The sequence below is a fragment of the Echinops telfairi genome, unplaced genomic scaffold, assembly GCF_000313985.2.
Source record: "Echinops telfairi isolate 266 unplaced genomic scaffold, ASM31398v2 ScPeMD7_5592;HRSCAF=6446, whole genome shotgun sequence".
Classification (NCBI taxonomy): domain Eukaryota; kingdom Metazoa; phylum Chordata; class Mammalia; order Afrosoricida; family Tenrecidae; genus Echinops; species Echinops telfairi.
This window is the reverse complement of record NW_022109491.1, coordinates 46346008-46361222: the sequence shown is the minus strand read 5'-3', so window position 1 is coordinate 46361222 and position 15215 is coordinate 46346008. Positions and strand designations below refer to the sequence as shown.

The following is a 15215-nucleotide window of genomic DNA, read 5'->3' as shown; positions in this document are numbered from 1 at the left end:
ACTGATGTGCTCATTTTGCATGAGTCATAGCACACATTTTTTTCATTGATACGTATAAGCATACTGCAAATAAAATATTACTAAGCATGGCCCCATGTGGTCACCACCCAAATATAAGATTTTAATTCACGTCCTGACAACCCTCCCTCATTTAGAGGTCTCTACACCCTGATTCGTGTGATATCTTGCTTTTTGCTGTAGATTTGCTGCTGCTCATAGTTTTTCTCAACTAGATGGACTCCTACTGTCCGTTTCCTTTTGTGATTTGCCTTTGCCATATTGTGAGATTCAGCCTCCGTGAGACACAAGGATACTCACTAACAGAAGCAGTTTCTAATAGCAAAAACGAGATGTTTATCAGCAGGACCACAGATAACTTATATCCTGTACAGAGTGTAATAATAAGCAGTGATGATGCACAAGCTACAGCTTTGTCACAAGTACATATCAAAGGGCTTCAAAAAGTTAGTGGAAAAATTCCATCACTACTTGATTTTTCCACAAACACTCTGAAGCACTCTCATATTATCTTCAAAGGATCTTTCAGTTTTATTTTTCATATCAGGTTTTAATAAATCTGGAATTTGTTTTATATTTCGCAAGGTAGTAATCTGAAGAAGGAAAAAAAAACTTTGATATATTGATTTGATAGATATCCAATTATCCCATCACCTTTCCCAAGTCTCATCTTTTCACCACTGATCTGTAATGTTTCCCCTGAGGCATGTCACAAATTCACATATGCCTGATAGGTTTCTCAAATTGTTTCCCTGTCTAGATCTAGCCTTAGAGGCAAGCCTACTTCTAGATCTGTGGAGAGGAAAGCAAAACAGCAGCAGTTCATGGGAAAATTCCATTACATTTTCATTCCATTTTCCCGTAAACTTTTTGAAGCTTCCTCATACACCTTTTCTAGTAGGAGCTAGGAAAGGGTCCTTTTTTAAAATTACTGTATTACATTTTAACGCACAATGAGTTGGTGTTAAATCAATTCCAATTTATAGTGAACTAAGTATGTCCGTAGAATTGTGCTCCATAGGGCTTTTCAATGACTGAGGGATTTTTTGTTTTAAGATGTAGATCACCAGGCTTGTTTCTAAAGTACCCCTGGGTGGATTTGAACTTCCAACCTTTTGGTTAGCACCCAAGAACATCACCATACGCCCCCATTCAAGAATGTGTTCAATGTACAGAAATGGCATGATATTAGCAGTTCTCAAACTCTGCATCAATTTAAAGGCACCATAGGATATTTTAGATTTTCAAAGAAAACATAGTAACCAGACTGGAAAATTACTTGTTTGAGATAATTCACAAATTCAACATTAGATCCTGCTACATTGCTTTTAATGAAATAATATATTTGTGCAGCTGGGTTTTTGGCTATTGCTAGGGTGTCTTTTTTTTTTTTAAAGTACCAAATAAAAATGTATACCCAACATCCCATTAGGCAACCAGTTATTTACGAATTAAATAATACTCCTTCATTCAACTTTTCCCCCAAATATCAGATTGTTAAGCCATAAATAAATATTTGTGGTTACCAATTGGGCTGCTAACTTAAAGGTCAGCAGTTTAAAATGACAAGTAGGAGACAAATGAGGCATTTTTACGCTCACAAAACCTTCGTCTTGGAAACCCACAGGGGCAGTTCTACCCTGCCCTATGAGGTCGCCATGAGTCAGAACTGAACTGATGGCAATGAGGCTTGTTTTGTTTTGAAGCAGAACTGTTTCAGACGAATTGTTAGAAACTTCTTTTGGCAGAGACAACTTTGAAATAAAATACTGAGATACTAAAGTGACACATCAAATTTAGGAACATTTGTCATGTCAAGAACACTTCAAAATCTGAGGAATGTTCTTAGATTCCACCAATAGCCAAGTCAGAGCAAATGGTACATGATCTGCCTTGATTTGCTCAGTGGCAAAATGAGAATAATACAACTCAATACCTGACAGTATTATTCTGAGGACTACTGTGAGCTGAAAACAAAATTGCTGCTAACCTTGAAGGGGAAAAAAAAACAAGAAATATTCATCAAAAGAAAAATTATTAGAATATGTAAATCATGAAATACATGGAAAGCAGAATCTCACCTTTCTGAAATCTCTTCTAATAACTCCATAAGTTTAGCTGCCAAACCAAGGCGTCGGAATTCTGGGGCAACAGACAGCGCTGTGACATGCCCGTGCCATTCTTCCCTTGCCACTGAGCCTTCTGCTTTCCCCATAACTGTGGAAAAAATTTGCACCCAATAATTGAACACAGTAATTTGAACATAAATATGTAATAATTACTAGCACATTCCTATTACAAAGGGAACAAATGGAAGTTTCCTTCTAAGTGCTAATTGAGGCCATCTAGCTAATGATCAAGTACTGTTATTTGAATTTCACATGCAACATAATGAAAATCTAGTCCTAGGAATCTTAGGGAAAGTGCCTATTTTTCAAAGGGATGATTTACTAGAAAAAACCATGTTTTAAAAATGTTTCGTGTGTTTATTGATAGGTGTGGCCATACAGACTAAGGCAATCTGTAGCTCAAATTTTTGGTTAGTAAAATAAAAAATTCAACCCCTACCCAAAAATGCACTTGACACATTATGTACCAATTAAATCATATAAAAATTATAAGAATGCATGTTAGGTCAAAATGTTGCTACCACAGGTTTATTCCAAAACAAACATGTTTGAACATGTGTGGTAGTTATATAAATTGTTAATTTGAGGATGAAGAGTGAAGGAGGGGTAGAGTCTAGTCTGTCAATCAGATCATAGCCAATGAGGCCTCTGTGTGGACATCGCTTTCTCCTTATAATTCTGAGAAATCTAGATTTTTCTCCTCAGAGACGAGAGACACTCTCTTGCTCTGTGGACTCCTGCGAGGCGTCCCTGAGGACAAGCCACATGGACTACCCTGATGCAGCCCTGGAAGCTGGAGAAGCCATGTGGACACCCATGCCAGCACTGACATGATTACACCACCACTCCAGATTTTCTACCCACTGGCCTGTGATCGTCCTGCATATGGTGTCATTGCATGTGTTTAGTGCGTCTGATGAGGACTTTAAATTGGTATCTGACATATAGACTAATGGTCTTAGGGATTTGATCTAGGCTGGGCTAGGATGTTTTCTTAATGTACAATTACCCTTTATATAAAACTCTTATACACTTATGTGTCTCTATGAATTTGTTTCTATAGTGTACCCAGACTATCATAACGTGTCTGTGGACAAATTCTCTCAGTAATACTCTCATCATAGTTTAGTTAGGGTGCTTGGCTATGGATGGTAGGTTTAGTCAAAACAATGGCTTTCTGAGCAGGCTGAGCATGGTGTGCAGGAGAGGTGGGCAAATAACTCAACATAATAAAGATAAATGACAACAGAATTAAACACTAGAGTTCCAACAGCTTGCTTTGCATGGAAAATTGATGCCAGCCAAATCTGTACAACTGTATGAGTCTTTTGAGGGTAGCTCATTCCAGTAGAAACAGAATCATGAAAAATTACATGACTCAGACCTCAGCAGTGATGAGAAACATCCAAAAAAGAAAAAAATTGGATGATTTAATGTTATTAAAGCAACTTAGAATAAACAAAGTTGAACTGGATGCAGTCAGAGATGAATGGTGTAGAAGTAAATGACTGGAGCTGCATTATTTAATGAACACTGTCAAATTCACTTAAAGCCTCCAAAGGATGGGCTATATCAAAAGCTAAGCACAACAGACATCAACAGGGTAGGTTTCCTAGAATGACTTCTGAGCCAACAGTCCAAGACCGTTTGTTGATTTCAGACCCACTTAGCCAAAACCTCAAACATAAATAATTCTGATAATTACAGATATACTACTATTTTATATTGATTCTATAAAAGAGGCTTTTAACTAGTAAAATAATTTTCTGAAAAATACAACAGTGTTCAAAGGTATCTGCAGGGCAAATTCATTCAAAGGCAGAAAGGTCAGCTCCGACAGTTACAGTAAAGTGTTATAGGGGAGATTCCAAAGGAGTAATATGAAACAGTTTAAAGAAAACTGAAAACTGCATTGATGAGACAAATGCTAGAGAAGTGCCGGGGAACTGTTTTCCTATCACAATATTCCTACCCATTCTTTGAGGGAAGCATGGGCTGTCTGATGTTAATTCTGTTGGGAAAACTTACCCCACCACCCTCCAGCCCTGAACTTGTCCCTTTGAGACTTTTCATTCCCAAACTTTACGAACATTTACAAGGAACAGGATTGAGTCCCTTGAAGATGCCAAAACTGACATTTAGACATGTTATATTGAAGCACACAAAATTCTTTGGGGAAAGGATATAAAAATACCTTCTTCTAACATGTATAGACATAGATGGAAGATATGCCAAGAAACAGCTTCACATTTTATTTCAAATAGTTTTCTATGATTTTGCAGCAAAACTTTACTTGCCTTCATATAGAACAGCGGTTCTCAACCTGTGGGTTGCAACCCCTTTGGGGGTTGAACGACCCTTACACAGGGGTCACCTGATTCATAACAGTAGCAAAATTAGTCATGAAGTACCAACGAAAATAATTTTATGGTTGGGGGTTCACCACCACGAGGAACTGTATTAAAGGGTCACAGCATTAGAAAGGCTGAGAACCACTGATACGGAATATGAAAGACTCGAGACTGAAACCATGACTGATTCTGTCATTGCTGTATTCCCTGAGCCTTGCCTAATGCCTAAATGCTAGACAACATCCATATAAACTGATGAATTGTTATTATAGTACTTTATTATATAGTACTTCCAAGCCCACAATCAGAATGCAACCGATGTATTAAAACCTTAAACACCTTCCCCCAAGCGTGCTAATGGTACTATACTTACTATAACCCATTAGCTCCCCGCCAGGCGCCTCTGCAACGATGAAATACTCTGGCCAATGGGCAAGGTATTGCAAGTAAAAAGGAATCCCATACTAGAGTCATGTTAAGGAGTGTGATCATGAACAGTCAAAGGTTTCCTTGACTTTACCTCAATTTTATATCTTTATACACATCCGGAACATATAACCTCCAAAAACAACATGAAACTAGGACAGCAACGTGCTGTTGTCTGTTCACTGAGCAGTCTTCTCAGTCTGCATAGCACTTGCCATCACCTGACACTTATTTTCACTGCCTATTCCGCTCCATCAGAATGTGAGATCTTGTCCTGCTTTATCCCAAGTTAATAAATAAGAGTTGCTTGATATGTTTCCACAATTACAGATTAAAATTGCAAATCGAAAACTAATTGTTAATTTCTACATGGGCTTTCCTATAAGACAGTGGATAACTTTTAAACTTCATTTTGAGAAGCAACCAGTTTTCTGGCCTTACAGATTCAACTCTAGGTGTCTTTTTTTTTCCTTCCCCCTTGGTGTCTTTATTGACAGGTTTCTTCTAAACATGTGATATCAGGAAAACCTACTCAGTGTTAAAATTATTATTCAAACTCTCCTCTGATGAACAGCCATCAGAGTATTCCAATATAACCCTTAAATGGCAGACTAGCTAATCTTGCTACCTTAGCATAACTGACACTATATCCATCTATTCCTGACAACCAGTAGGATCAATCAAATTATGTTCAAATATGTCTACCTGAACTAAAAGACTTTCACTGTAAAATTTAGATTTAACTAGAAGTATGTGAGATGACTTGCCATTTCTTATTTCCCCTTGTTAAGGAGCCCTGGTGGCAGGGGTTACGAGTTGGGATGCTATCTGTAAGGTCAGCAGTTCAAACCACCCCCTGCATGGGAGAAAGATAAAGCATTCTACTCTCTTAAAAGATTTAGTCTCAGAAACTCACAGGGGGCACTTCTACTCTGTCCTACTGGGTCACTATGAGTCAGAATTGGCTCAATGACAGTGAGTTTGGTGTCTAAGGAGCCCGGCTATATTTGTTGGGTTGATTACAACAAGGTTGGAAGGTCAAACCCACCAGCTGCCGCAGAGTCAAAAGATGAATCTGTTCACAGTCAGATTTAGAGCTTCAGAAATCCAAATGGCGCAGTTCTACTGTGGCAGTTACATAATCTGTTAACTTAAGCCAAGGTCAATCAGGTCACAGTCAATGAAGCCTGTGTGGGCATGGCCTTCTTCCTGAAGATTCTGGGAACTCCTGTCTTCCTTCCAGGAGGTTGGACACACACACTCTGTTTCGTCTTCCTGCTGACAAGACACATGGAGCAACACTGATCCCAGAGTCCTAGAGCTGGAGGAGCCATGTGGAGACCCACACCAGTCCTGAGATGCTTCCACTGCCACTGGACTGACTTAATCGTAATAAAAAATTACTCTGATGAAAAAGCTCTCATACATATATGAGCATCTCTGGATTTGGTACTCTACCCAGATTAACACATTATGGTACCAGAAGTGGGGTAGAGGCAGCATTCTCAGTGCTTTTAGGTCTAATCAGGATAGAGACCCAATGTGAGAAGCCCATATTTTTATGATCTCTAGTAGTTCTCTAGAACTACTCCCAGTACTCTGGATTTGTTTTTCTTGTCTACCCAGAATAGCACATCAACTGTCCTAAAAGATAACTAGGAGGCAGATTTGAACTGATGGTAGTGAGTTTGGCTGAGTTTATGTGGTAAAAACTTTCATAATTCTTCAAAAACCTTTTTCCTGAAAATTTTGCTAAGAGAAGCCCTAGTGATGTAGGGGGTTACGACTTGGGTTGCTAACTGCAAAATTGGAAGTTCAAACCTACAAACAGTTCTGTAGGAGAGATGAGACTTTCTGTTCCTGTAAATGTACAATCTCGGAAACCTAGGTGGCAATGCCTTTGCGCTTGAGTCTGATTGCCCTGAGATAATCTTTAAACGTTTAACTAAAAATATCCTCTGAAATCATTTTAAAGCCAAGCAATCATTTAAGCTTAATAAAAAAGGTCTTCCTTGAGAACTATAGGCACCTTAGTGGCATAGTGATTACACCTAGGTTAGCAGTTCTAAACCACCAGCTGCTCTGAAAGGTGGGGGGGGATACTTTCTATTCTCATAGAGTTGCAGTCTCAGAAACCTCCAATTTCTATCCTCATAGAGTTGCCCTAAGTCAAAACTGACTAGATGGCATGAGTTTGGTTTCTCGTTGAAAATTAATGCTTTTAATTTTAATTGAATTGAATGGGATCGAATAGAAACCAGATGAAATCTTTTTAAGAGTAGTGAATTTGTTCATGACGAACACCTCAGAAAAGGGGTGAGAATGGCTGCACAACTTGAACAATGTAGTCAATGTCGCACCGTTGTTTTGCTGAGTACATGCTAGACAAACAGCCCCGTTAGTGCAACAGTTCAAGTGTTTGGCTGCTAACCACAAGGCTAAGAATTCAAACCTAGCAGCAGCTCCTTTGGAGAAAGCTGAGGTTATCTGCTCTCTCAGAGATTTGTCAGAACCCTAAGGAGTTCTGCTCTGTCCTCCAGGGTTGATTTGAGTTAAAATCAACCCAATGGCCATGGGTATTATCAACAAAATTTAAGGGGAATGAAATTTTTAAAAAGAATCTTAGATCATTTATAAATTTCAAAATATAAAACTACACATTTTCATTAAGCTATTATTCCTACTGTGCATCATGTTATTGCCGACACTTAAAAGTTTTTCATTGCTGTATAGTACCCCAAAGCGTGAATAAACAAACATCTTGTCTCCCAACAATGAACATCTGAAGGTAACTATAAATCTTCATGACTATAACATAATTATTTCGATGCTATACATGGATGCTATTGCAATTTTTTTATTTCTCCTGTAACAAATACCTTCATAATGATGTCAGCAAACTTTTTCTACAAAGGGTCAGACAGTGAATATCTTTGTGGGCCATGTAATCTCTGATAAACTTCAAAGTGAAAAAGCCAGACAATTTTTAAGTTAACATTGCATGGCTCTGTTCCAATATAATTTTACAATGAGTGAATAAATGTGGCCAGTTTGCCAGCTCTTCATATGACTAACTCATTGATTATTTTAAGTTTGCCGGAAATGGATTTACTAAATATGACATTGCCAAAGTGCCTTCCAGAAAGTCATTTATATGCTTACTAGCAATTTATGGGCACCCTGGGAGTATAGAGGGTTGTCAAAGCCACCAGTTGCTCCAAGAGAAAAAAAAATGAGGCTGCTTACAACTGAAAAAATGCAGTCTCAGAAACCCATAGGGTTTCTACTGTGTCCTATAAGGGTTGCTGAGGCAGGCTTAACTCAATGGTAGTTAGAGCAATTTAGGAGAATATTCTCAGCATGGGGTTCTATCATTTTTATTAAACACTTGTTAATTTTATAGGTAAAATACAGCATTTCCTTTTGAGTTTTAATTCATGTCTTTTGATTGGTGAGAATGAACTCTTAATAGCCTCTTAGAGACACCCTTTTTGTTAAATTAACAGAACCGTTCTATCAACTTGCAATGAACAGAGCATAAGCCAAAAACCCAACTTTATGTTTTCAACTCAAGTTGTGGGAGTTGTTAGTGCATCATAACCTAGAGTGTCCTAACTGCACATATCTTTGCCCATTTTTCTATTGGGGAGCATGAGGAACTCCTATAACCTAAAATGCTTTCTTAACTTTATTAACAAGCCCCGATTTTAGGCAGGCACATTTTCTGCACAGGTGTGGCAAGACAGAGCTGCTAATCTATGAGCTGCAGACCTGTTGCTAGAACTTCTTTTAGAAGAGCTTTAAAAGTATCCTCTCCCCGTTGGACAGGGCAAGATATGAAAAAATAATTTATAAATTATCAAGGGTTCATGAGGGGGGAGCAAGGAGGGAGGGGAAAAACTGAGGAGCTGATGCCAGGGGCTTAAGTGGAGAACAAACATTTTGAAAATGGTGAGGGCAATGAATGAACAAATGTGCTTTATACAACTGATGTATGTATGGATTGTGGTAAGAGTTGTATGAGCCCCTAATAAGATGATTTTTTTAAAAAAAGGATCCTCTCTCCCTTCTATTCATCCTGCAGCCAAGCACAGCAACTATCTTGAAGAGGAACTCAAGGCCACCATGGAAATGGGGCAGTGGCTGATCAAGTCACTGGTGACTTCAGGGACTGCTCATCCCTGTTACAGCACAGAGACAACCCATCCTGCAGCTACCATGCTTCCTGTTGTGAGCAGCCACACTCACAACTGAAGGGCAAGGTACAGAAGTCAAATGGTACCAATTTATAGGTTAATATAATAACAGTTTGTCAAACAGATTTAAGAAAAGTCTTGTTTGTTCCCAGTTTTACTTTTTTTCACAGCTTTCAATATTGCTTATATTTCCAGACTTCTACATTTTTAATGTTGTTAGTGATTGCTTATTTGTTTCTTTTGTTTTTCCACTTCATTTATTCTCAAAAGGTCTTCATATAACTGTTTATAGAAAGGATACAGTTTCTGTAAGCGGATCCAAGTTACTGAAAGAAATAAGGAAATGTTAACGGTAAGTAGTGTTCACAAAAACAAAGTAGCCCAGTAAAATTAAGAGACAAACAATACATATGAAATTCATTCAATTTCAGAGCCAAGCAAGGTAGTTTAATAATGGCCATATTAGCTATTACTGATATAAAGGTATCTACAGTACTTTCATGTAACTGCATTTTTCTTTATAAATTATAGTTACTAAATCTTCATCAATACCTTCAATCTTCTTAAAGGCAATAAAGTTAATGCAACCTGGGTATGTAATTAAGTCAAAATGTACTGCTACAAAGGAAAAGAAAAAAGCATTACTACAAATTTAACAACCTTTATTAAATAAAAATTTCAAAATGCCAAGCTTCTGTTCCTCAATATATCCCCCATATTTGAGTCTAGACACTTCTAAAATATGTGTTCCCATCTTTTAGTTCGTCACTGAAGAAGTCTGTGCTCTTTTTCCCATTAACACCATGTCAAAATGGTGGTTTGGCATCCTTCTGGGACGCAAATCAAATTCCTTGTAAATTTCATGGAGTTTCGGGAACAAAAAAGTCTGAAGGAGCATGATCAGGGCTGAAAGGTGACGGGTAAGGTTTCCCAACACAGTTCTTAGAGGACAGCCCTGACTAACCTGGGAACACGAGCAAGTGAAGCAGGAGCTTTTGTCACAATGGGGGCAAAACTCCATCACCGCCACTTTAGTGGCCTTTATCTGATCAGTGCAGTTTTGAATAGTCTAAAAACTTTGTCATCAGCCCTATGACACCCTGTGTCCTTCATGATAATCTACTAATATTACCCTTTTTGGAAGCCCCCCAAAACAGCTGCCATAACCTTCTGAGCTGACTTATCTGCCTTGAATTGAACTGGCCAAGTAGATCCCCTTGGCAACCTGTGACTTGCTTGTAAGGCACTCTAACAAGCTAAGACAAGTGTATTACTGAGAGGACTCATCTGCAGGCACCAGCAACAGCAAAGACATGTTTTGTAGCCGTGGTGGCATAGCCCTGGTTACGCACTAGGGTACTAACTGCAAGGTCAGCAGTTCAGTCACCAACCACTCTGTGGGAGAAAGAGGAGGCTTTCTATTCCCATGAAGAGTTATAATCTCAGGAACCCACAGGGCAGATCCACCCTGGCCTATCGGGTATCCGAGAGTCAGAACCGACTTGATGGCACTGATGTATAAACTGAACCTTAGTAACAATACTTTCTGGCTCGCCTAGTGCGTCACAAAAAAACCAGTTTGTCCGACATCTGACTACATGGACTCTCCCCACCCTACCTTTGGAACTTCCCTGACAAGTTTATCTTTCTCCATTCAGTCCTCTAAACGTGGGTACTCTAACCACTCAGCCCTTGCCCCTCACTGCCACTATGTTTAATATCCTCACTTCTCCAGTGTCCCATGCCTAATCTTTCCATTAGTTTTTTTCAGAGGAAACCTCCTCAAATAGGCTCTGATGCAAAATAACCCCATCACCACCAGTCCCCAAAACCAGCATTTGTAACACCGATCACCTCTTCCTTCCCCAGTTAGCTCTGCTCCTCACTTTCCTTTGCCATTCTCAAACCAGCTACCTTAACTTTTCCACTTTTTCCACTATTCCATCTTCTTTGAACTCAGGGCCCTAATGAGTCCTGGCAGTCATTTCTCTAGTCCAGCAAGTTCTCAAACATTTTGGTTTCAAAATTTCTTACTTTCTTAAAAACTACTGAGGACCCTAAAACACTTATGCTTATGGGTAATTCTGAAATGTACTGATACATTTAAAAGTAAACCCATTATATTGTCAGCATAATTTTTTTTTTAATCAGTAATTTTTCCAAAACAGAACAAAACTTAAGTGGCAAGAGTAGCACGTTTTGTACACCACTTTAATGGCCAGGCTTACTGTAAGACAGCTTGTTCTGTATCTGCTTCTATAGTAAAGCTGTTCTAAGATCACACATATAGAAAACTAAAAAAAATGATTATGTGAAAAAGGGGGGAAAAAATCTTATCATGAAAATAGCCTTAACTTTGCAGAGTCCCTGAAACAATCCCGAGAATGCTTAGGTCCCTCGAAATGCCTAGGCTCCTAGGCCACACTTTGCAAAAATTGGTATAGTCCAGTGTGAGGACTTGCCTCCCCACTCTGACACTTGATGACTACTTTAGATCTTGTCATCTCTCTTCAGCTCTCCAAATGGCTCCTCCCCCTCCTTCAGATCTCTGCAGCCTCCTATTTCCTAAAAGAACTGTAAAGAAAAAAAAAGCTTCCACCAAACTCACTAACCAACAAGCACCTAGTCATATTCCTGATATGCTTTTCTAAAAGCATGGGCAAAGTGCTGGTGAGTAGATGCCACCCCTCGACTACATAAGACCCTGCTCCTGAATTCTGTTCTCTTCTCTAAGAAATGTACAATTATGCTGAACACTTCATCAGCAACAGCTCTCTTGACAGTTTCCCATTAGCTCCACTGAAAATGCTTTCTTCAGATGGCTTCCAAGCCTCCAGCATCCTACTTTTCCTCTCATCTCACTATAAGTCACCCAGTTTCCTTTAATGGCTTCTCTAATGTCTTTAACTTCTAACATGCGAGCATCCCTGGGCACTATCCTTAAGCTTCTGTTGTTTATCTACACTTACTCCATTACTGATGTCCCATAACCTTGTGGTTTTAAATGTCAACTATATGGTGTTAAAGGGGCCCTGGTGTAGTAGTGGGTGACATATTGGGCTATCTACAAGGTCAACAGTTCAAAACCACCAACTGCTCTGCAGGAGAAAAATGAGGCTTTCTACTCCTCTCAAGATTTGTTGTTGTTAGGTTGAGTCCATTCTGGCTCATAGCAATCATGTACAACAGAACGAAACACTGCCTCGTCTTGTGCCATCCTCACAACTGTTATGTTTATCCCATTGTTGCAGCCATTGTGTCAATGCATCTTGTCAAGGGTCTTCCTCTTTTCACTGCCCCTCAACTTTACCAAGAATGTCTTTCCAGGAACTGGTCTCTCTTGGAAGAGCCCTGGTGGTGTTGCGGCCATCCATTGGGCTGCTAACCACAGGGTCAGCAATTTTAAACTACTAGCCACTCACAAGAGAAAGATGAGGCTTTCTAGTCCTGTAATGAGTTACAGTCTTGGCAGCAACCTACTGGAGTAGTTCTACAGCAAATCTACAATGCAATTTGTCATTTGATCTCCTGACTGCTGCTTCCATCAGCATTGATTGTGAATCTAAGTAAGACAAAATCCTTGCTGTCAATCTTTTCTGTTTATCATGCTAGTTACTGGTTCAGCAGTGAGGATTTTGGATTTCTTTACATTCAGTTGGAATCCATAATGCAGGCTGTAATCCTTGATCTTCATCAGCAAGTGCTTCAAGCCCTTCTCATCTTCAGCAAATAAGATTGTGTCATCCGCATATAGAAGGCTGTTAATAAACCTTCCTTGAATGCCGAAGCCATTCTTCGTCATATAATTCAGCTTCTCTAGTTACTTGTTCAGCATACATATTGAAAAAGTATAGTGAGTGGACACAACGCCGACACAACTTTCTTGATTTTAAAATATGCAATTTTCCCTTGTTCTGTTTGCACAACTTCCTCTTGATTCATGTATAGATTCCACATGAGCACATGGGCGTTCTGGAATTCTTCTCAAAGTTCCTAAGTATTTGTTATGGTTCACACAATCAAATGCGTTTGCATAGTCAATGAAACAAAAATAAACACTTTTCTGGTACTGTCTAATTTTAGCCAAGAATCCAACTGGCATCAGTAATGATATACTTTGTTCCACGTCCTCTTCTGGAATCTATCCCAAACTACTGGCAGCAACCTGTCAGTGTACTGCTGCAACCATTGTTGGATGATCGTCAGCTAAATTTTACTTGCATGGGATACCAATGCTATTGCTGTATAATTTGCACATTCTGTTGGATCACCTTTCTTATGGAAGATTTGCCGTCTCAAAAACCCACAGAGACAATTCTACTCTGTCATATTGGGTCACTATGAGTCACAATTACTTTCCCTGCTTTAATTTTCTCCTTTGTATTTAAATCTTCTATTTTCTACTTATGTTGTGTCCCTCTAAAATGTAAATTCATTGAGGCAACAATTTTTGTCAGTTTTACTCACTGCTGTATCCCCAGCACAGATATATAGTAGACACCTGAATATATTTCTAAGGCTAAATGAAAAAAAAAAAAAAAAAAAGCACAACTCACTGCCATTGTATCAATGCTGACTCATACTGACCCCCTGTGGGTTTTCAATACTGGAACTGTTTACAGGAGTAAAAAGTTAGTCTTTCTCCAGCAGAGCTGCTGGTGGTTTCCAAGTGCTGACCATATAAAGCGCAACCCAGCTTGTAGCCACACACCACCAGGTCTCCTTAAGGATGAATGAAAGATGTGTTATATTAATTGTGATGCTTTTACATACATTGTATCTTTCAGTTCCTACTTCAGCACCCTAATCCAGTGAATCTCCGAATTTTCTACCAAAGTACCCGCATCAGAAAAAGTGAGAATTAGAAGAGTGGCATATTTGGAAGAGGACTTCTAATAAGTTAAATGATTCCTTTAAATCTGTTACATCAGAAATGTTTGTGCTTACTTTTCTACTTCCATTCATTTTCACATAAAAATAATGTCCTTTCCTTGCTCTCCAAGAGGCTTTGCATGGTCTATTCTCGATGCTTCAAGCCATCTCGTCACTTCCCAGGTTTTATCTCCCAAAGTCATCAACTTTGGGACAATGCAAAGCCCCCAATGGACTCACTGGTCTCTTCTACCTCCTCTAATTGCCTCACATGCCCAGTGTTGCTCTTGCTGCTGGTTGGGGCCACTGAGAAAAACAGCTTTGAGAGCCTTTGTTGGGTTTCCTTCCACCCACTCCCACCTTATGGTTCATCACAAGAGGCAATTCACCTTAACTTTACCTTTGATGGGAGGATAAAATGTATTACAAATAAGATTCATTCCGAACAGAGCCAAATTCCTGAGATAGCTTTTCTGGTTTGACCAAAACCGGATCAAATCCAAATCCCTCAACAATGGAGCTTTGGTCCAGTTTCACTAGCTTCTCTGACTATGCAGTTCCAGAAAGCAAGCTTGAAGGACACTGCCCACCAATCTGACTTCAAAACGGGGGTGGGGGGGTGCAGAGATGGGGAGCTGGGGGTGGGGGGGTCCTACGCGGTGGTGCGGAGCTACAGTAACTAAATTTATGAATGCACGATGAGAAATGTGCCGCTGTGGTGTACAAGGACCAGTGTTCTCTCGTTCCAATACAAACTGACTAACCCGGCTGGCCTCATGGGCGGCTCCATGCCGAAGCTGCACGCGCAGAAAAAGCTAGCGCTGCCCCCAAGAGCGTCGTTCCCGACCCAAAGCGGGAGGAGAAACTCCCGCAGAGTCACCGCCGGGAAGCGGAGAGCTGGGCACCCGAGCGGCCCACTCGGTGCCCCAAGTCCCCGAGCTGAGTCAGGGCCCCCAGAGAGAGCCGGCAGACGAGGGGCTACCGCAGGGGGCGCCTCACTTACATGTTGTTGAAGCGAAACAGGTCGTCGCAGGTAAAAGCTCGGAGCGTAGTCATTGCGCGGCTCCCGCGGCCCAAGCCGGCTCCCCGCGCCTCCCCCGCTCCACCGGAAGTCATTGCCCAGAGGGCCAGACAACTACTTCCAGGTTACGGAACTACTTCCGGACTGCTTCCAGGCTACGGAACTACTTCCGAGCCGCAGGTTGCTCAACAGCGACATAGCT

At 40.1% G+C, this 15215-nt stretch overlaps 1 protein-coding gene across 1 annotated transcript in view; it reads right to left on the bottom strand.

Moving 5' to 3' along the window:
* Positions 1 to 15085, bottom strand: part of NAA20 (N-alpha-acetyltransferase 20, NatB catalytic subunit) — an 18291-nt gene extending 3206 nt beyond the window's left edge. Inside the window, exons 1-5 of the mRNA XM_045295175.1 lie at positions 14996 to 15085; positions 9422 to 9446; positions 4872 to 4962; positions 2100 to 2235; positions 1955 to 2008 (exon numbers count right to left, since the gene is read on the bottom strand). Coding sequence (XP_045151110.1) covers positions 1955 to 2008; positions 2100 to 2235; positions 4872 to 4962; positions 9422 to 9446; positions 14996 to 15048 — 359 coding nt within the window. The 5' untranslated portion in view covers positions 15049 to 15085. The remainder of the gene's footprint in view (positions 1 to 1954; positions 2009 to 2099; positions 2236 to 4871; positions 4963 to 9421; positions 9447 to 14995) is intronic.
* Between the last annotated feature and the right edge of the window lie 130 nt (positions 15086 to 15215).